At 43.6% G+C, this 23,100-nt stretch overlaps 1 protein-coding gene and 1 long non-coding RNA gene across 10 annotated transcripts in view; one reads left to right on the top strand and one right to left on the bottom strand.

Moving 5' to 3' along the window:
• The window catches only part of LOC132383571 (uncharacterized), a 175,690-nt gene extending 167,981 nt beyond the window's left edge, over positions 1-7,709 (bottom strand). For 6 of the 9 annotated variants that reach the window (XR_009508726.1, XR_009508723.1, XR_009508722.1 and 3 more), the window contains exon 1: positions 7,435-7,708. This is a non-coding gene — a long non-coding RNA (uncharacterized LOC132383571). Of the gene's footprint in view, positions 1-7,434 lie in introns of all 9 variants that reach the window. The other 3 variants (XR_009508721.1, XR_009508719.1, XR_009508718.1) reach the window with 3 other exon arrangements.
• Positions 7,710-9,111: 1,402 nt separating this feature from the next.
• On the top strand, positions 9,112-12,168 carry id3 (inhibitor of DNA binding 3). Its single transcript, XM_059954713.1, has 3 exons — positions 9,112-9,569; positions 9,681-9,739; positions 10,506-12,168. The coding sequence occupies exons 1-2, from the start codon at positions 9,258-9,260 to the stop codon at positions 9,726-9,728; spliced, it is 360 nt and encodes a 119-aa protein (XP_059810696.1). The 5' UTR covers positions 9,112-9,257; the 3' UTR covers positions 9,729-9,739; positions 10,506-12,168.
• Positions 12,169-23,100: the final 10,932 nt, after the last annotated feature.

Below are 23,100 nucleotides of genomic sequence, written 5' to 3'. Positions count from 1 at the left end.
ACTTCTCTTCTAATATTTATATCTGTGCACTTGTAATATTACTGTGACACTGTAACTTTCTTTTGGATCAATAAAGTATCTCTCTATCTGTCTATCCTCTAGCGACTGTGGTGCCCTTCAACATTCCAAGCATAGACATTTGACTCTCTAGAATTACATATTTACAATTAGAGCAAATCTGTAGTGCCAAGGACCATCTCTACAAACTCAAATGCCTTTGTTCAGGATCTAGACACCTGAGACGTTGGTGTTCATTCAAGCAACCATCACTGCACTGGTTTCCACGTAATTCCTGAAGGATGTCATCCATCTCATCATTCCCCGTATCCCAAACACACTGGAGATCATCAGTGAGTTCTAGACAGTTCCCTTTTGAATAACTGTGAGACAGTAAACGTTTCTCCGCTAGGGAAGAAAGGAGGCAGAGAAAAAATGGACAAAACTGTAAACCTGTTCATCCAGCTCATCAGTAATAAGGTGCCAGATGGAAATGGTAACTGGAATATGACTGGGCATAGTTGGCATAGATTTTTGAAGGGAAAACCATGCTTAATAAATTTACTGTAGTACCAAGGACACAACTAGTGGAGTACTGTATCAAGAGAGCTATGGATGGTGCGGAACCCAAGTGCAAATTAAGGTCTAGAATTAACTTAGACTCAGACCCAAAATAAACAAGATGACCACACATAGTCACAGAGGGCCACTGGTCTCCTTGGTTATGGCATCATCCTGGCCAGCGGATGAGTGCAGGGAATTGTCAGGAACGGGAGCCGGATGGACCCAAACGCAGGACGCAGACACTGAAGTACTAGGGGAGGACAGGATGGGGTTGCCAAGGCAACTAAGGGTAGCTGGGGTTCAGGTAGATAGAGTGTCAGGCAGGCGGAGCGGAGCGGGCTCCCGGAGTTCAGGCAGAGCGGAGCGGAGCGGGCTCCCGGAGTTCAGGCAGAGCGGAGCGGAGCGGGCTCCCGGAGTTCAGGCAGAGCGGAGCGGAGCGGGCTCCCGGAGTTCAGGCAGAGCGGGCTCCCGGAGTTCAGGCAGAGCGGGCTCCCGGAGTTCAGGCAGAGCGGAGCGGAGCGGGCTCCCGGAGTTCAGGCAGAGCGGAGCGGAGCGGGCTCCCGGAGTTCAGGCAGAGCGGAGCGGAGCGGGCTCCCGGAGTTCAGGCAGAGCGGAGCGGAGCGGGCTCCCGGAGTTCAGGCAGAGCGGAGCGGAGCGGGCTCCCGGAGTTCAGGCAGAGCGGAGCGGAGCGGGCTCCCGGAGTTCAGGCAGAGCGGAGCGGAGCGGGCTCCCGGAGTTCAGGCAGAGCGGAGCGGAGCGGGCTCCCGGAGTTCAGGCAGAGCGGAGCGGAGCGGGCTCCCGGAGTTCAGGCAGAGCGGAGCGGAGCGGGCTCCCGGAGTTCAGGCAGAGCGGAGCGGAGCGGGCTCCCGGAGTTCAGGCAGAGCGGAGCGGAGCGGGCTCCCGGAGTTCAGGCAGAGCGGAGCGGAGCGGGCTCCCGGAGTTCAGGCAGAGCGGAGCGGAGCGGGCTCCCGGAGTTCAGGCAGAGCGGAGCGGAGCGGGCTCCCGGAGTTCAGGCAGAGCGGAGCGGAGCGGGCTCCCGGAGTTCAGGCAGAGCGGAGCGGAGCGGGCTCCCGGAGTTCAGGCAGAGCGGAGCGGAGCGGGCTCCCGGAGTTCAGGCAGAGCGGAGCGGAGCGGGCTCCCGGAGTTCAGGCAGGCGGAGCGGAGCGGGCTCCCGGAGTTCAGGCAGAGCGGAGCGGAGCGGGCTCCCGGAGTTCAGGCAGAGCGGAGCGGAGCGGGCTCCCGGAGTTCAGGCAGAGCGGAGCGGGCTCCCGGAGTTCAGGCAGGCGGAGCGGAGCGGGCTCCCGGAGTTCAGGCAGGCGGAGCGGAGCGGGCTCCCGGAGTTCAGGCAGGCAGAGCGGAGCAGGCTCCCGGAGTTCAGGCAGGCGGAGCGGAGCGGGCTCCCGGAGTTCAGGCAGGCAGGCAGGCAGATCCCACAGTTTGGGGCAGGCAAGGGTAGGAGTCCCTAGGGCGGGCCGCATGGATCCTGGGCAGGGCCGCCTCCCAAGTGGAACACATAGAAACCTGGGCATGTGCGGGGCACAACCCATAGGGAGCAATAGGTGGAAGGGGCAGAACACCCGCCTGGCAGTGGCAGTCCGGCCGGACCCACCCGACGGAAGCGAGGGGTAGGAAGCTGGGTCCAGGGCAAGCAGCAAAACTACAGTGATCCACCGGGTACAGTGGTAAATTGGGAAGGGCAACCGACAGCGTGGCAGCACAAGCAAGGAGAATAAGGCGGAACAGCGGGACCAGCATACGGGAGAGAAGCAGGGGAACAAGACCAACCGGATAGAGCATATACAGAACAGACCTGCAACCAGGGTAGAACAGGATTCCAACCAGGGCAGAACAGGATACAGAACAAAACGACCACCCGCCTGGTCCCAGTCCCAAGGCCCCTTATAAACACCTGCAGCTCAATGAGTCACAGGTGTGTCTCCTTGAGCCAGGAGGATCCTAACTAGATCACTGGTGACGGGAGGGGCAACTGCAGGACCCGGAGTCCGGAGCACTCGGACCGGATCGAGACCCGGAATGCGGATTCCAGACCGGACCGGATCCTGACAGGAAGATATAGTCTAGTGTGTCAGCAAGCCTTTCAGCAGGAAGGGCTCGATGTCTGTTCCCTCAGCCCCTCCTGAGGAAACTGGAATGATGTTTGTGGGTGTAACGAGAGAGCTGTGGATGGGGGTGAACCTGTACAGAGTTGGGTCTAGAATTAACATAGAAAGGGTGACTCAAAGGAGATCCAAAGGCAAAATCACAAACAGTCGTACTAGAAATGGAACTCCTACAATTGAGCACTGAGTGCTCTGCATGAGACCTTTACAGATTTTCCATGAAGGAATGTGGCAGGCAATAATTGGTGGTCTGAGTCCTAAAGGGACAGCGGCAGCAAATCAAACCCCTGCGGAACTGAAGCGCCAAAACATAGGTGCCTGCTGCTGTTGAGTTGGCACCATGACAGAACACCCCCCCCCCCCCCCACTCCTATGGCCAGCTCCTGATGGCCCAGGGTGATCAGGATGGTGCTGATGAAAGTCCTCAATCAAGGTAGGACCCAGGATGGCCCATGAAGGAATTCAACTTTCTTCAAAAGTTCACTTATAAACAAAGCATGTGTGTATATACAACCGAGATCTGTCTTCTCCAGATAGCCACGAAACAGAGAAAGAACATGAAAGTTGTCCAGAGAGAAACGTCAAACCCACCCCCTACTGCACAAAAAGAGCAGCATCTCCATCATCAACCCTGAAAATCCTCTCCCCCACACAGAAAAACACAAGAAAATCAACCCCCAAAAGCAATCCCTCACACAACAAAAAGGAAAAGGAACGGGCTATAAAAAACACAGAATCGAAAAACCATAAGTCTGAAAAAGTCCACAGTTCATAAATGCAATAGTTCAATCCATAAGTGCAGAACCACAATGCCATCCCCTGATGTCATCGAAAGAGAGGATCACCACACAAGGCCTACCTGCCTGCCACTGCAATAGGCTGCTAACACAATCCCTGCAGTGATCAAAGGAAAAGCAGTCGGCAGTGAAATCTCTCTCACCTGCCTTGATGTCTCAATCTTCCTTGACACTTTAATTGGCAACTAATCAATGTATTAATCAGCGAGATGTAGTCATTTATCGGCTTGCACCGTGCCTCAAAGTTTCTTTGCCACAAAGCTCACGCTCGCTTCCCAGACTCTTGTCGGAGACAGAAAAAACGCTGTAACTCTCAATCAACCTCCAGAGTGTGAATCACGGGCTTTAACAGTCCCAGAAACACACTTAAGGTGAAAAATAGATCTAACAGAAGTAAAAAAGATATTTTCATGAGTTATCTGGAAGACATCAACCAATGAAGCATTGTACACTAGCGCCATCTTGACCATCATCTTCTGAGCAATACCCCTCCCAATCTACAAGGTACTGCCTTTTAACAAGTCGCCAGACTGTGTAGCTGAGTTGTCATACAATTATGGGAGGTGGAGGAGGTTTAGGAACCAAAGCCAAGGGGCTGGCAGTCAAGGGCTTGAGGGGGGAATATGTGGAGTGAATCTGCATGATGCTCGGGACTTGGAGACGCTAGACATTCAGAATCAGAATCAGAATCGTGTTTAATATCCTGAAATTTGTTGACTTTGTGGCAGCAGTACTTTACAACACATAATAATAGAGAATAAAACTGACTTGCAATAAGTGTGTATATATACATAAAAATAGTTCAATAAGTACTGCAAAAATAGGAAGTAAAGAAAGTAGGGAGGTAGTGTTCATGGGTTCAATGTCTATTCAGAAATCGGATGGCAAAGGGGAAGAAGCTGTTCCTGAATCATTGAGTGTGTGTCTTCAGGCTTCTGTTCCTCCTCCCTGATGGTAGCAAGGAGAACAAGGCATGACCGGGGGGATGGGGTTCCTTAATGATGGACACTGCCATTTTGAGGCATTGAGCTCCTTGAAGATGTCCTGGGTATGACAGGGGCTGGTGTTCACGATGGAGCAGACTAAGTTTACAACTCTCCGCAGCTTACTTCAATCCTGCTTTCCACACCCCCCCCACCCTCCGCCCCCACACCACCACCATATCAGTGGTGCAGCCCAATTAGAACACTCTCCAGGTACACGTAGAAATTTTCAAGTGTTTTTGGAAACATACCAAATTTTCTCAAACTCCTAATGAAATATAACTCTTGTCAGGCCTTCCTTGTAGCTGCATCAATACGTTGTGTCCAGGTTAGGTCCTCTGAGATACTGGCACCCTGGAATTTGAAATTGCTCTCTCTTCTCTTCTGATCCCTCTATGAGGGCTGGTATGTGTACCCTCATCTTCCCCTTTCTTCAGTCCACGATCCGTTCTTTGATCTTACTGACATTGAGTATAAGGTTGCAGCACCCAACTGATATATCTTGCTCCTGCACGCCCCCTTATCATTGTTTGAAATTCTGCCAACAATGGTTGTATTGTCAGCAAAGTTATAGACCATCATTCCCTCAAAACTAATCAATAAGCCTCAAATCCTTCTTGTGCAATTGAATTTCCTCATCTGCAGACCACAGTCAGTTTGGATTGCCAACAATATCTCCTCCATGATCTCCATCAGCACAGGTACACTACAATACTGTGTGCTTAACCACATGCTCTACTCACTTACTGCTTATGACTGTCAGGCAAAACACAGCTCTAATGCCATATTTAAACTTGCTGAAGACACCACTGTTGTAGGCCAAATTAAAGTGGTGACACATCAACGTAAAGGAGGGAGACTGAAAGTCTGGCTGAGCAGTGCCACAACATCAACCTCTCCTCTGCTGGATCTTCCGTGTTTATGATCTGGGTCTCTGAAAGAAGACACCACGGGGTTGTAACAGACTTCATTAAAACAGCTGTAGGCAAGTATGCCCCCAGAAAATCATTCAGAGTCTTCCCCAGTCAGAAGCCCTGGATGAACCATGAGATCTGAAATGTGCTGAGAACCAGATCAGAGCTATTCAAGTCCAGTGACCGAGAAAGTTACAAACAAGAGGTTCAGGTACGACCTCCGGAAAGCCATTTCACGGCCTAAGTGGCAAGTCTGGACCAAACCTGTATCAACGACGGATTCTCAATAGTTGTAGCAGGGCTTGAAAGCTAACACTTCTTGTAAGTGCAATTACAAAGAAAGCATGGAGGTGCCTCTACTTCTTTAGGAGTTGTTTGGAGATCGGGCATGATATCTAAAACTTGTAACAAACTTTTTTATTTGTGAGGCGGAGAGTATATTGACTGGCTGCCTCATAGCCCGATACAGAAACACCAATGCCCTCAAACAGAAAATCCGACAGAAAGTAGTGGATACAGCCCAGTCCATCACGGGTAAAGCCCTCCCAGCCATTGAGCACATCTATATGAAATGCTATCGCAAGAAAGCAAAATCTATCATCAAGGACACCCACCCCCTCACAATCCAGGACATGCTCTCTTCCCACTGTTGCCATCAGGAAAAGGATACAAGAGCCTCAGGACTTTCAGCACCAGGTTCAGGAAGTTATTGCCCTTCAACCGTCAGGCTCTAGAACCAGAGGGGATAACTTCACCTGCCTCATTATCGAAGTATTCCCACAATCTAATCGCTTTCAAGGACTCTTCATCTCATGCTCTCGATATTCATTGTTTATTTATTTACTATTATTATTTCCTATTTTTGTATTTGCACAGTTTGTTGTGTCCCATAGTCAGGATGATTGCCCAAGTTGGGGGCTCCTTCATTCATTCTGTTATTGTTATTAATCTATAGATTTACACAAGAAAATTAATTTCAAGCTTGTATATGGTGACATAGATGCACTTTGATAATAAAATTCACTTTTAACTTTCTTCCTTAGTGCAATTCATATTTTTATTATGTATTGCTGCCACAAAACAACAAATTTCACGACAGTTAAAGAGTTTGAGGAGATCTGGCATGTATATAGTACCAAAGACTGCAGCAAATTTCTGCAGGTTTACAGTGGAGAGCATTCTGAATGGTTTCACCAGCACCTGGTAAAGAAGTTCCAATGCACAGGATTGAAAAAACTAAACTGCAGAAGGTTGTAGACAGGGACAGCTCCATACTGCCACACGGTCCTCCATCAGCCAGAACAGCACCTCAGGGAGCCTCCATCCAGGACACTACCTCTTCTCATTACTACCGCGGAGGGGGCACAGGAACATGATGACACATGCTCAGTGTTTTAGGATCAGATTCTTCCCCGCCACCAACAGATTTCTGAACGGACAATGAACCCAGGAACACTACCTCAGTATTCTGCTCTTTTTCTGCACTATGTATTTATTTTGTTTCTTATTGGAACATACAGGGTGGAAGGTGAAAGGTTGAAGGTGAACATGAGGGGAAAGTTCTTCACTCAGAGGCTCCTGAGAGTGTGGAATGAGCTGACAGTGCAAGTGGTGCAGACAAGCTCAATTCCAACGTTTAAGAGAAATTTGGATAGATACATGGGTGGTAGGGGGTATGGAGGGCTGTGGTCCTGGTGCAGGTATGAGAGAGCTGGCAGATTGTTTGGTATGGACTAGATGGACCGAAGGGCCTGTTTCTGTGCTGTTCTTTTCTAGGACTCGATGACAGCAATGTCTTTATGTATCACACTGCAAAGCACAAATTCCGTGACACTATGTCAGTGACAGTCAGCCCGATTTTCATTCTCACGGATGGGCAGCGTCAACCTTTACCGGCTTATTTTCACCTCTGAAACCACCGTTAGGGAGGGCTGTGACGCTTAATCATTCAGTCCGGATGCAACCACATTTTGGTTAGATGTTGGGTTTTGTGCAGGGGGGAAGACAAAACGTAAGTTTGTTGAATGAACTACTCTTACACACTGGAATCATTACTTACTAATGCAGAAAATACTTCTTGCTGTTCCTTAGTCGTGGGATTTACATTCGCTTCAGAATACAAGACTCGTTGCCAGTTTAAAGGAGAACAAATGGAAATATGCAGGTGGCCCTGCCATAAAATCATCCCCAGTCGCGGTGGCATGAAGGGGACAAACACATATCCTTACTGATTTGACACTTCTGACAAACAGCCTTGGAGTAATCCCAGACTTTGGTCAAATTGCTACAGACCAGCGCATGACAAACAACGACGCCAAGGTTACACAGCCCACTGGCTCGGCCCCCGCCCCTCGTTGATTGGACGGTTGGGGAAAAGTATTTGATTGACAGTTCTTGTCAGGGCTCCTGGTTACAATCACCTTGGAAACCGCCGTAGCGGCGCCAGCGCTGGCTCTTATGAATGGGTGACGTCACGGGGTTGGCGCCAGGGAGTCTGGAACTGAATCTGCTGATTGCTCCTTGTTCCTGCCAATTCATCACCTGTCAAAACTAGCCCTGTTTGCCTTGAGAAAACCAATCTACCTAGATCAACACAGCTGGCAGGAACAGCCAGATGTGTAAAGATCACTTTTCGGTCCTAAAAAAAAGTTATGACAAGATGTGTGCAAAAGTTGAAACATTGCAAGCTTCGCAAGAAGTTCAGAAACTACAAAATGTTAATCTTTTTAAAAAATTGTAAACATTTGGTTTTTTAATATTAGAAATTGAAATAATAGAGTATATATTAAAACTTTGAGACCAAGTTTAGGCATGTTATGTTTTTGAAGACTTTCTATACAAATCATAGAGCAACGAACCCAACATCAGGCATGTGAAATATATACATGCAAATTGAAAGCGAATTTTAGGCGCCAGTAATTTTGCAGATTAAAACGGTTTGGAATGATGCAAAAAGACGTTTTTAAAACAACTGTTGCTTTGCACAGCTGTGTCAAACCGCCACTTGTATTAGTCACAACGAGAATTTTTACAGCAAACGGTCTTTGTGAGTTTTTAAGAGTTTTTTTTAAGAAGGAAGTGTAGGACAGGAGCTAACTGCACGGATGGTAGTTGACAGAATTAATGAAGAAAGAGACTCAAGAGATTCTGCATAAAAAATACACGGGATCCGGATGAAATTTTTTTAAAAAATCTTGAATAATGAAGACAATGAAACCCAGAAATAACCGGCTACTTTTAAGTAACGTCTTGACAAATAAATGAACTCGCAAGTTATGAATCAGTGTTTTTTTCTCTCGAGCTGCTGACAATAGCTAGTCTCTTTTCGTAATTGAAAAAAAAACTCTAGAGGGAACATTGCTGTCTCTCTAAAAGGCTGTTTAAAATATAAATTGACAATCATCTGCTTTCAAACTGATTATTCACTTCTGCGTTCTGATACTCAAAAACCTGTGAAGGAATTCGCACCGTAAATGCCGGCTTGTTCCACTGCTCCCCCCACTCCACGCAACCCCCAGCCGCCCGGTTCCTGTCTCCCCTTCCACCGGCGGCGCTGCTCATCCGTTTCGAGCTGTCCTATGGGCTGGGCCGTTTCTGAACCATTGTCGCTCGTCTTTCCAAAGACAGGTTCTCACTGGGCGCCCGGAGGAGGTGAAGTGACGTCGCCTTTCTGTGCAAATGAAGGGGGGTGTGGCTGCAACTAGACTGACATAAATAGAGGAAAGTCCAAAACATAGCTAGCATTGCTGCTTTTATCATTTGCGAGAACTGCATTTTGTAAGACCGTGCTCCAAAACGAGGATCTTTTAAGAATATATATATATATACATATATATATTTATAGTCACAAACAATCCTCGAGGAACTTTGAGGGAGGAAGAGATGAAAGCTATCAGCCCCATCCGATCAGTGAGAAGCTGTCACGAGGCGGTGTGCTGCTTGTCTGATCAGAGTTTGGCCATCTCACGGGGTAAGAACGCGGTAGAAGACTCCATCACCTTGTTGTACGATATGAACGACTGCTACTGTAAACTGATGGAGCTGGTCCCTAGCATTCCCCAGAACAGGAAAGTCAGCAAAATGGAAATCCTCCAGCATGTTATCGATTATATATTTGACCTACAGATTGCATTAGAAAGCCAGCAGAAGGACCCCGAGAACACGGCATCGAGCAGCTCCCTACTAACGTTGCAGGTAATCCATGCACCTGACTTTTCGGATTATGAAAGCATTTTTTCTGCATGTTTTTGTTAAAACAAAGTTCCTCTAGCTTCTCTGTTAACATCTCTCCTCTCCCACTTTCAGCGGTCGGAACTGTCTAGTGAAGGAGAGAGTCTGACCTTGTGTCACTGATAAAAGCCGCGGTGAGTTACTGTATAAAGGTTGTACAAGTAACATAATTAGCAATTGGATGCAGGAACATGTAGCCAATACTTTGCTGAAATCACTGGAAACTCAATTTAATTCAAATGCTTACAGTAGTACAATATTAATGTTACATTATAAAGATGTGCAGTGGGCAGATGAATCAAGATATGAATATGGGTATAGTTCGATTTTTGAATTTTAAAATTGCAACATTTTAAAATAACTTATGATTTAAATCCTAATAACTTTAAAGTCTTGAGAATGAATAAACTCTTGCAAAAATCTTCGGAATGAATAAGTGGGAAATCGGACTCGGCAGAAAGAATTATGTATAGAACTTCGAGGGTTTTGTTTGGGAAAATATTTAGCTGGGACTGTTTAGCAACAGGAAGGGAGTTGTATAGTTTGTATCCTTCTTGCTGAGCTAGGATGCTGAAGAGCTGCAGATGTGCATCGAGATATTACCCCCACCCACAGGAAGGCGCCACCAAACATTCGTATTGTTGTTGCTCTTTCTGGTCCGGGTAATTGTAGCAACATCTGCGAAGACTTAGGGGCAGTAAACGGTGCCAGTTAGGAAACTGCCGCGCCGTGGAGAGAGGTTTATGTGTGTGTGGGTTTGAGCCGTGTTTTTTTCGCGCTGGCTGTGCCGATGGTTTATCGATCGGGGCTGTGCGGGGGTTCCTGCCTGGTGCCAGTATGTCTGGCCCGGCTCTCGCAATCTCGCTGACTGACACGCCTCTCTCCCATTCATTGCTGCAGGTGTGCGTCCAACTCGCCGCTCTCGAGTGTCCCGCCAGTGAATCAAGCGTCAAGACCTCACACCCCCTCCCCACCCTTCCCGTTACCACTTCCAGCAATGTCTTCAACATTTCAAGGACAAATCGTGTTTTGTGTTTTTTTTAAAGAACGAGCCCGTACATATCTGGGGAGCGCTTTCGATTTGGCACCCAGAGTACTCTATTTATAAACACCTCGCATTTTATCTTAAGGACCAAAGAATTTTAATGAAGTCAGCTTGATTTCTTGAAAGATATTTTTAGAAATTAATGGAGAAATTATGTGATTCATGATTAATCTTTTGTAAGATGCTGGTTGATTGGAACTTGATGAAAAGCAGCAAATACCAGGATTTAAGTTCAGTCGACAATTTTTTTTGAGGGGACCAAACAGAGAGGATTTGGCTGGTCTGGAATTCAATATTATAATGGCTAGTGTATTGACAATTCCCGATTAATCAGAGCTCTTACAGTGTTCAAGCCTCAAGCTCTGTTTTTGCTCAGAACCTTCTGTGGCATAGATAACCGTGCTTTGCTACAGAATTTGTGCCCCAGTACGGTGTAGGGTGCTGTTTCTCATAGCATGGATCATCCTCTTGCAGAATGAGTCGATGTGTTTTGGACTCACTCGTGGGGCTGTTGCCTTCAAAGTTATAGAGTCCTAGAGAAGTACAGCAGGGAAACAGGCCTTTCAGCCCATCTAATCCATGCCAACCACAGCATCATCCCTGCTAGATTGTCTGTTTTCTGTAGGGACTGTAACTATAATCCGAGCCCCCCTCTCCTTCATGTACTCAAGCAAATACCTCAAGTGTTGCGATGGTCTGTGCCACGCCACTTCAGGCAATCCATTCCTGGTACTCACTCCAGAGGTTACTGATGGATAAAGTTCTCTCAGCTCCAATGAGAGGGCTACTACTTCCTGGTGTGTGAGGGGAACATCTGAGCAGGTTGCATGTGGGAACAGTAACAGTACAATAGTGTAGGGGACTATCGCTGGATCTACTAATAAGGACTACTCTTTTACCCTTAAATAGAGCCATCAATTAAGGCCATAAGGTATAGGAGCAGAATTAGGCCATTTGGCCCTTCAGGTCTCCTGTATTTCGTCATGGCTGATCCATTTTCCCTGTCAGCTCCAAGTGCAGTATCGCGATTTTAAGACATGCCCAATTTTCAACATGTGGACCCAAGGATTCTCCAGTTAGGCCTGTAGCACTGTCTGGGAATAGTCGGATCAGGAAGTCTCCCAGTTTCTTAACACTTGTGATGACTACCATTTCACTGTTGAAACTTGTGCATGCAGTACTGCACTGTTCTAAATATTTTTCAAACAAATCCCAAAAAAAAACTCTTGAAACTTTTGAAACATGTCTGTACTGGGAGGAGGAATCTATGTCCATTCTAGTGGAAATGCACAAATCTTGGAGAAGAGCTTCAAGTAGACGCTGCATCATTGATCTGTAGAAGGGGGAGTGAAGTTCCCCAACTTTTGCGAACTCTATACTAGAGTATCTTTTGTATATTTGTGGGGAGAAATTTTCCTGCGAACATGTATTTCTTCTGATGTTTTTAAAAAAAACTTTTTATAAAAGTTTATGGACATGTAAATTTTATACATAATAAAAATACATTTATAAATATAATGTCAGTTATTGAGTGGAAACTGAGAGGTGTGACTGAGGAACAACTGACAGTGCAGCTTGTCATCTTTCTTGAAGCAACGGGATGGAAATTAATTCTATAATGTGAGAATTGGTGCAAAAGTGGGGAAAATTTATGAAACTGGATTTTTTTCACCTGGAAATTTACAAATAAGTAAAAATTCTCATGTTTAGGAATCCAAGATCAAAGTAAATCTGTCAAAAGTACATATGTATATATCACCATGTAGAATATTGAGATTAATTTTCTTGTGGGCATTCACAATACAAGAAACACAATAGAATCAATGAAAAACCACACTCGACAGGATGGACAACCAACTAGTGTGTAAAAGACAACAAACTGCAAATAGCTGACAAAAAGAAAAATAATAAATAAGCAATGAGTATTGAGAACATGGGATGACTCCTGGAAAGTGAAGCTATGCATTGTGGGAATAGTTTGCCCTCAGGTTTAAGAGCTTGATGGACAATAACTGTTCCTGAACCTGGTGGTATGAGTCATGAGGCTTCGGAACCTGGAGCAACGGAGAACTTTGCAAAGGTGACCTTGTACTACTGCATTTTTCTTGATGATTTACCCACCCACCCACCCCATCTAAAATTAACAGCATAGGAGACCCTGTAATATATCAGCTACTTGGGAAACTATAGTAAGACATTCAAACATTCAAAAGACCCCTTGAAATATTAACACAATTTCAGAAACTATAAAATATTAATAGTTCCTCAGCACCCCATAAATAATTAAAACTAGCAACACTAAAATATTGTACACTCCCCCACAGCAATCCTATTAAATATTAACTTATCAACTGTATTAACCTACCTACCCAGTAGTTTTATAAAATGTTAATATACTGCCAGAAACTTCTTAACATATTAGCAGACTCTCAGTATCTGGAAAATACTCCCACACCCTTAGTTCATAAAATATTAACACCCTCAAGCCTGTTATATATCCTTCCAGCAACTTGGTTAATATTTTAAAGTTTTGAGTGTGTTAATAATTTACAAACTCAGCCCATACAATACAAAATTCCAGTCACTCCATAGAAGACTGAGTTCCAGAGATGACAAGGAGTGCCACAGTCACATAGTAAGTGTGGTGCTACTACAGCTCGGGGCGTCGAGAGTTCAGAGTTCAATTCGGGTTTGCCTGGTAAGCAGATTTGTACATTTCTTCCAGTGGGTTTCCTCCCACCATCCAAAGATGTACTGGTTAGTAGGTTAAATTGCCCTGTGATTAGGCTAGGGTTAAATGGGTGGATAGATGGGCAGCTGGGCTCGAAGGGCCAGAAGGTCCTGCTCTGCGCTGTATCTGGAAATAAAATAAAAACATGCCAGAAGAATATGAAAGACCACCAATTCCATTAAATACCCTCAGTAAAGACCACCAATACCCTTAAATACCCTCAGTAAAGACCACCAATTCCATTAAATACTCTCAGTAAAGCTGAAGAATATTAACCATAATAAATGACACACAAAATACTTCACTCCTCCAGAACCGATACCTTTCTTGCTATTCCTAAATACTGTATGTTAACACACTCCCAGAGATTCCATCAACTTACACACTCAGAAAGTCCATAGACTATGAACATTACCGGAGGCTCCATAAAATGTTGGGGGGGAAAATCCCATGGGAGTTCATTATAAATTCCCAGTCTAAAAATATTGAAAAAGCCCCAGGGAATCTAACAAAATCCCAACAATCCCGTAGGATATTAGAACACTGTCAAAGATGCCGTGAAATCTAAACACATTTCCACTTACTCCTGGCATATTAATGCTCTCCCAGGAAGTCCATAGAATATTAACACAGCTAAGCAAATCCCCCAGATGCAATATAAACGAGTGCAAGAGACTCCATAAAACACTGAAGTGCTCCAGGGAGCCCATGGAAAATTATCACATACCTATGGATTGCATAAGATACCAAAGTATTCTCAGTTACTCTGTAATGTTTAGTACTTCCTAAGAAATCTCATAGAATATTAGCAGTCCCAGAGTGCCTGTAATAGTACACCAACAGTAGCTCTCAAAGGGGAAACAATCTCACAGGAGTCCCAGTAAATATTAGCATACTCTCAGATATCTCATAAAATTTTTGCAAATTCCAGAATGCTGTAAAGTATTACATAAGCCCTAATAAATAGCAGTACATAATACACTCTGTAAAATATTAACTCACTCCCAGCAATTACATAAATACAAACAAACTCACAGGCGTTCTATGACTCCTGCAGATCCTACAATGTATTAACAAACCAAGAAGATTGCTAATGAGATTGTAACTCATTAACATCCACAGAGGTCCCATCTAATAATATAGCTCACTCTCAAAACCTGTAGAGTATTCGATATAAAAAATCCAATGACTTCATTAAATAAATTTATCCAGCAGGCTAATAAAATATGAACATGCACCTTGTCATTCCATAACTATTAACAAAATCCCAGATGTTCAGTAATGTTTTAATTTTCATCCAGAAAGCTTGTAAATTATTAACACAGTTTCAGTGATTCCATAAAGTACAAACACAATCCCAATAGTCATTAAATTTTAACTCATTCCCAGAGATGTTGTCAAATATGAACATATTCCCAGTAATCCAATCAAATGCCAGCACACTCCCAGTGATTGCATAAAATATAAATGTACCACCATGACTCCATAAAAAATTAACACATCCAGGTATCCCATCAAAATATTTCCAATCTCTCACCAGCTGAGGAAAATACGAACAAATTTGCAGAGATTCTGTCAAACATTAAAGAGCATTCAGAGAACTTATAAAATATTAACAACTTACCACCCATTCTAAAAAATATTAATAGAGTTTCAACCATCCCACAAAATATAAATACAGTCCCAACAGCTCTCTAAAAAATTAACAGTATCCAAGGGATTCCATAAAAAAATTCCTAGGAGTAGATTAAAAATATTAGTGCACTCCCAGAGATTCCAAGAAATGATAACACTTGTAGCAGCCTCACAAAATATTAGTACTCTTCCAAAGATCCCATAAAATATGAATACATTTCTAGGGGTCCATAAAATATAAAATATTAGCACATTTCCAGACATCCCATAAAATATTTACACACTCCCAGAGAAGCTGTAAAATATTAATACTGTCCCAGTAATCCCATAAAATATGAATACTTCTACAACTCTTTAAAATATTAACACACTGACAGATACACAATGAAGTATTATCACATTCCTGGTTACAATATTAAATATCAACAAGATCCCAACGAATGGGCAAGGCATTGACAAACTTCCCCAGAGACCATAAACACTTCCAGAATTTCCATAAAACATTTCAAACTTCCCATTCTACGTGATGTCGTGTGAACAAAGTCACCAGAGAGACACAGTTGGCAGACATGAAAAGTCGTCTTTTTATTTAATATACACACTCACAAATAAGCTGACAGCCTTTTGGAGTTACGGGAGAAAGAGAGGGAGAGACCCTTTCGGAGCAAGAGGACTGCTTGACCCAACAACATGGCATTTTATATGCTGAAGATCAAAGAAAAGTTCAGGACAATTCCATATTTACAATGCTTCCTTTGAACTACATACCACCTTCACAACTCCCTCTTCGCACCCAAGCTATAGACACTCAAATACACAAACCAATATCACACTTACATCAGTGTTGTTGGGTCTTCCAATTAACTTGGTTCACGGTTCCCAGTAGCCCATTGTTCAGAGCTCTGTCTTAGATTTAATCCACAGTTCAAATTCGCATCTGAAGACTGGTAGCTGAAGTTATTTGCTGTATGTGCTAACCCCAAAAAACACTCTAACCTCATGCAAAAAAATTCACCAAGTTATACTGGACAACAAAGATTTTGCTTCCTGAATATTTTGGGTGCATCTTACAGATGTTGGGCCGTTGATCATGAAAGTCACCATGAAACTTCTCTTATAGACACCATTTTTGGAAATTGCCCAGATCTGATACTTCGAATCATAATTCAAGTTGGAATAATTGATGCCAAGATTAAGGAAGACATTTTGTTGGGCTACAAATCAAAGAGGTCATCAATGACAGGCAACTTGAAGAACCTCTTGTGGAATCAGAGAAAATGGCATGGAAGTCATTCGAGGATGTGGATGAAAATGTTCCTGGCAACTACAGATCATCAAACTACAGGCAGCTGGTCGACAACATGCATCAAGCATACAAAATCATGAAGTGCAACATGTCACTAAAGATTCATTTTCTACATTCCCACTTACTTTTCTTGCCTGCAAATCTTGGCGCTGTCAGTGACGAGCAAGATGAAAGGTTTCACCAGGACATTGCGGTCATGGAGAAACGGTATCAGGGGAATTAGAAACAATCACTGCTGGCTGATTATTGTTGGACACTTAAGCAAGAAGCCTCAGACACTGAGTACAAATGAAAATCATCAACAAAGTATTTTTAACTTAATTTAACTATTGCAAAGCATCGTCACTGCTATGCACTAACATACGGTATATTCAATAAAAGTTATGTTGTTTCTCCAAATCCCTACGTGATACAAATAGTCTGAAATTATATTTGTGTTCAATTTCAAGTGGTGTATCTTATACAAAGAAAATCCTGAGGAGGCAACACTTTCAAAGAAAATTGGTGTCAAATGTTATCAATGGATGCACAAATTACGTAAGTAGTCTCTGAGATGTCACTAAATCAAGGCATACACCAGATACCATTAAATCATCACCCCTCAAAAACTTATACAGATGTAATGTGGAGAGCGTTAACTAGCTGCAACATCGTCTGGTATTGGGGGGGGGGGGTGGCTACTGTACAGGATCGAAGTAAGTTGCAGAAAGTTGGAAAGTTAGTCAGTTCCATCATGGGTACAAGCCTCTGTAGTATTAAAGATATCTTCAAGGAGCAGTGCCTTAGAAAGGCTGTGTCCATCATTAAGGACCCCCGTCACTCAGGACATGCCCCCTTCACACTTTTACCATCAGGGAGGAGGTACAGAAACCTGAAGGGACACATTCCACAATCCAGGACAGCTTCTTCCCCTTTGCCATCTGATTACCAAATGGACATTGAACCCATGAACACTACCTCACTACTTTTTTAATAATTCATTTTCTGTTTTTGCACTACTTACTTTAACTTAACTATTTAACATACTATACATATACTTGCTGTCATTCAGTTTTTTCTAAATTTATTATGTATTGCATTGTACTGCTGCCACAAAGTTAACAAATTTCTTGACATATGCTGATGATATTAAACCTGATTCTGATTCTGACCACTCTGGCAGAAGTTCAATCAAATACTTAGATGCTTGCAGTGAATTTGAACTATTAATAAACACCATAAAATACCCCCCATTGAACCCTTGTCACTACCTCACTTTTTTAGTATACAGTATTTCTGATTTGTGCACATTTTTGAATCTATTCAATATATGTATACTGTAATTGATTTATTTATTAATTGTTATTATTTTTTTCTCTTCTGTGTTATGTATTGCATTGAACTGCCACTGCTAAGTTAACAAATTTCACGTCACATGCCGGTAATAATAAACCTGATTCTGATTCTGATTCTGAAGTTCCAACAAGATATCGGCACAGACCCACAGGCTGACGGTGTATTAGCAAAGTTGCGGTGATGGCATGAGCTATTTTAAAACATTCTGAAGATCACATAAAACAAGATTCCCTCTGATCCCATAACATAAGAACGACTAGACTGGCCATTCCTATCTGCACATACACAGCTGCTCCGTGGAGAGAGTTCGAAGCACCCGCTTTCTGGGAATGCACATAATGGATGATATCACCTGGTCCCTCAACACCACCTCTTCAGTCAAGAAAGCACCATATGATTTGTAATTTATTTGTGGTAATGTAACTTCATGTTTCATGTGTGAGTTATATGTACTGTGCTGTGCACCTTGGTTCAGAGGAATGTTGTTTTGTTTGGTGGTTATACTGTGTATGGTTGAATGACAATACATTTAAAGTTGAACTTCAAGTCAAGCCAGGTTTACTGATAGTTAACTATATACACGTATACCATCAAACAAGATAATGTTTCTCCTGACCAGGAACATAACACACAATAACTTAGGAAAATAGGAATTAAATCTATGAATGAATTACACATAGATAAACAGAGTAAAGTGGATAAATTAAATATTGGAGGGCACAGTACAACTTATCCGGTGACACTTTGAATGCTGTGCGGCAGAGAGTTCAGAAGCCCAATGGCCTGAGGGAAGAAACTGTTTTCCATCTTGACCATTCTTGTCTTTACTCATCAGATGGTAGAAAGACAAAGAAGCATACTGGATAGATGGGTGGGATCCTTAATAATACTACGGGCCCTGCGTACACAGCACTCTTGAGAAGTGTCTCTGATGGATAGTAGGGAGACCCCTATGATACACTTGGCCATTCTCCCAGTCCTTTGTAGGGAGCTCTGGCCGGATCTTGTGTCCAGTAAAGAGAAGATCAAACACAAGCGGGGAAAAGAAGATACACAGCATGCCTGCCTTTATTAGTCGTGTCAGTTAGTTCATACATCAAGAAGTTACAGTGCAGCTGGATAAACTTCTGCTCACGGCACATCTGGAGCATTGCGTTCAGTGCTTCCTGACTTCCACAGATGCTGCCTGACTGACTGTGGACATTTCCTCTTCATTTGTCATTGATCAGGCATCTGTGCATCAGAACTCAGCAGATCATGTGGCAGGTGCTGATGTCAACAATAATTCTGATCGCTTATCTATTGCGATACCATGCAGAGTAGACCCTCTGAGCCCCGCCACCACAGAAATCCCCCCATTTAATCTTAGTCTTATCACAGGACCATATACAATGACCAATTAACATACCAGTCTTTGGACCGTGAGAGGAAACCCACACGATCACAGGGAGAACGTACAAACTCCTTACAGGTAGTGGAGGGGCTGAACACAGGCCGCCTGTACGGTGAAGCGTGGTGCTACTGTCCCACTTTTCACTCCCAGCGATTAACAGAACAATCAGCCGCAGGTATATATCTTGAGTAACCCACACAAATGCTGGAGGAACTCAGCAGGTCTGTCAGCAGCATCTGATAAAGAGTCGACAGTTTGGACTGAGACCCTTCCTCAGGACTTGAACATATTTGCAGCCCAGAGATGTACAAGAGAGACCAGAGAAGCTCAAGATAGCACCAGTGAACAGCACCATCACAGGCGACGCCTCTCAGGTGGTCCAAGAAACTGTTTCTTTCACTTCTTTTCTGTCTCCTTTTTGTTAACATGCCATCTGGGACTGCTGGAGCCTTAGATCTACAGTTTGGTGGTTTGTTTTCGGGCCTTTTGACTGATATGCTGTAGACGGTTTGGGGGAGGCAAACAGCCTGGAAGCCTGGTTCGCTTGAGGCAGGGCACGAGCCCATGATCAACTCCATTGTTCTGCTGATATCACCGATTAATCATCAACGAAGATTGAAACATCAAGGCGAGAGAGTGATCAGCACCTTCTCGCTCACTGCAGCCGGAGGAAGGTCTCTTGCTCTTGCTTGCTGTTCCCGAGGGAAGGCCTTTGCATTCGAACAGTCTCTCTTTCTCTCTGCTTGAAGCTATTGAAGCATGGTACCAAAGTTCTGGGTCTGCAGTTTGTGAATTGGACTGTAATCCAACTGGACTCATCCAATTATTGTGTGTTTATAATCTGTGCTATCATTCATTCTTTCTTGTTGCCATTTGTGCAATTTGTTTTTTTGTGTGTGGGAAGGGTTGAGGAGTTGAACATATTCCACGGTTTTCTTTGTCTGTGGGAAGACAGACCTCAGGGTTGTATACTGCATGCATACATTGATATTGTTTGTACTTTGAACTTTGAGCCTATCAGTCAACATGGTGAGTGAAAAAACCTTCAGCTCTAAATGAGTGAGAAAAATGGCCAACACCCTTGTCAAAGTCATCAAAAAAAAACTGCAGATACTGGAAATCTAAAAGAAAACAAAAGGTCCTGAAAATACTCAGCAATTGGGCTGAAAAGAGAAGCAGTAAATGTTTCAGGTCAAAGGCCCTGCTTCAGACATTTCGTCAGTTCTGATCTGGGGTTTTTAATATGAAAATTTCACCGTTGCCAAGTTCTGGGAATATTTTAATTGCAAATTATATTCAAATTCAAGAGGGTTAATAAAAAGTTTTATGTAATATCAGGTATCTGTGATACTCAATTATAAGTTTCAGTATAGCATCATATTTGAGGTCACACATTCAATCAGCCCAATAATAGCAACAGAGAAGTAGCAGAGTAACCTCACAGTTATTCAAGCAAGGACACAATACTCAGACGATGACTCTAAAATAACCTCAAGCTGCGATAAACTGGCTGCGAAGTTCCTTCTAATTTGTAATGACCAGTGTGCACAAAAATCTCGAGCTGTGCAACTTTTTGCCCAGTAACAACAACATGTGCCCACCGAATTTAATATGGAGAGGTATACATTTAACAGCTAGCAAAGTACTGTCAGTAAGAACTTTGATCTCCTCTGGGTTTGATTGTATTTGCTCTCGTTCATCTGCACTCTCACAAAACATACGCAGCAGGCCTGTAGCGGGTAATGAAGGATTTTCTCACTGGCACTTCTGCACACTACCCATATGTGATTTGCTTGCTAAATGACTCTTTAAAAAGTCAAGTTTCCAATTATCACTCCACTTCTACACACTTGCAAATTCTCCAGCAACTTTTACTTTGCAACAATACACACAGGTAACACCAGTTTCTGTATTGCGCATAAATATTTCTCGTAGCTGCACGTTCCTGACCTCATGAGCTTTCGATGTATCAGTTTCTACTGTTTCATTGAGCTGTTCCGCTTTAAATGAACTAGTTCTTTTGCACTTCATACCCTTTGCTTCTTTGGAATTTGACATAGTGAATCAATATTTTCTTCAATTAAAAACAGTATAAATAAGCCAGTTCTAAAATCTGCTGACAAATCATCATAATCTCCACGTTGTCAACACTGTCTGCATTGGAAACTGGAAAAGGAAATGCGATTGTGAACGATCATGAAATGCACTTGACATTCCAATGAGGTGGAGGGTGACAACCTTTTGTGCACTGTTTAAATTCCTTTGTGTGCTAGTAGGAAAAGATGTGTGAACACACACCTTACAGAGAACATTGATTGGGTACTATTCTGCCCCAGACTATAACAGCAAATCGGTTGCAACATAGACACAGCACCCTCTAGTGATGACATACACACACTGCAAAATTTGCACCAAGTTGGAAATTAAATTATTTGCTTATTTATTGAGATATGACGCAAAATGGGCCCTTCCGGCCCTTTGAGCCACGCTGCCCATCAATCCCCCAATTTAATCCTAGCCCAATCATGAAATAATTCACAATGTCCAGTTGACCTACCAGGTGGTGCACCTTTGGACAGTGGGAGGAAACCAGCGCACCCAGAGAAAACCCACGGAATCACGGGAACTCCTTGCAAGCAGTGGCAGGAGTCCACCGACCTCAGATCTCAGACTGCAAGATAATTATATTGTTCTTCTGCAGTTGCTAACAGAACATGTTTTAGACGTTGCTCATGATGGTTCCAAAGGAATCATGAAAGCTGAACAGGTGCTAAAGGAGTATATAGTGCAGTTCCTAGGAACAGGGTGTAAGGGCATACTCTGGAGTTGGGGCATGTAATAAAATGTTAAATTTCAATAGCAACCAATCTTCAGACCTGAACGTGGATCTAGATTAAGCTTAAAATGCAACCAGGACAATAGTCCTAGAGTCATAGTGTCAAAAAGAAGTACAGCAGAGAAACAGGCCATTCTGCCCATCTCATCCATGCCAAAACCATTTAAACTGCCTACTCCCATCGACCTGCAGTGGGACTATAGCCCTCCATATCCCTACCATCCATGTATCTATCCAAACTTCTCTTAAATGCTGAGATCAGGCTCACATGCACCACTTGTGCTGGCAGCTCATTCTGCACTCTCATGATGCTCTGAGTGAAGGGATTTCCCATCATGTACCCCTCAAACTTTTAAATCTTTCACCCTTAACCCATGACTTCTAGCTGTAGTCCCACCCAACTCCAGCTCTTAGCTTCACCCCATCCCCTCCGGTCTTCTCCTATCATTTAAGATTTCCCCCTCCCCCCCTTACTTTCAAATCTCTTACTATCTTTTCTTTCAGTTAATCCTGACGAAGGGTCTCGGCCCAAAACGTCGACAGTACTTCTTCCTATAGATGCTGCCTGGCCTGCTGCGTCCCACCAGCATTTTGTGTGTGTTGGTTGCTCAGAGGGAAAAACCTGTTTGCATTTACCCTATTGATACCCCTCATAATTTTGTATATCAAATCCCCTTTCAATCTTCCAATGTTCTAAATTATACAGAACTCATCTATTTAATCTCTCCTATAACTGAGGACCTCTAGACCCAGCAACATCCTGGTAAATGCTCTCTGCAATTTTTCCACCTTGTTTACATCTTTCCTGTAGGTAGGTGACCAAAATTGAACACAGTACTCCAAATCAGGCTTCACTAACGTCTTATATCTTCAACATAACATCTCATCTCCTGTACTCAACGATTTATGAAGGCCAATGTGACAAAAGCTTTCTTTACAACCTATCTACCTGCAATGCCACTTTCTATTAATGATGGACCTGTATTCCCAGATCCCTTTGTTCTACCACACTCCTCAGAGCCCGATTAGTCCTAGCGAACTGCAAACACCTCGCACTTGTCTGCATTAAATTCCATCTGCCAATTTTCAGCCCATTTTTCCAGCAGATGCAGATCCCTCTGCAAGCCACGATGGCCCTCCTCACTGACCATACACCCCCAATCTTGGCGTCATCTGCAATAGTTGCTGATCCTATTTACCACATTATCATCCAG

This window comes from Hypanus sabinus, chromosome 30 (genome assembly GCF_030144855.1).
Source record: "Hypanus sabinus isolate sHypSab1 chromosome 30, sHypSab1.hap1, whole genome shotgun sequence".
In the NCBI taxonomy this organism is placed as follows: Eukaryota; Metazoa; Chordata; class Chondrichthyes; order Myliobatiformes; family Dasyatidae; genus Hypanus; species Hypanus sabinus.
The sequence above is the reverse complement of the archived record's forward strand: the minus strand, read 5'-3'. Positions and strand labels throughout refer to the sequence as shown.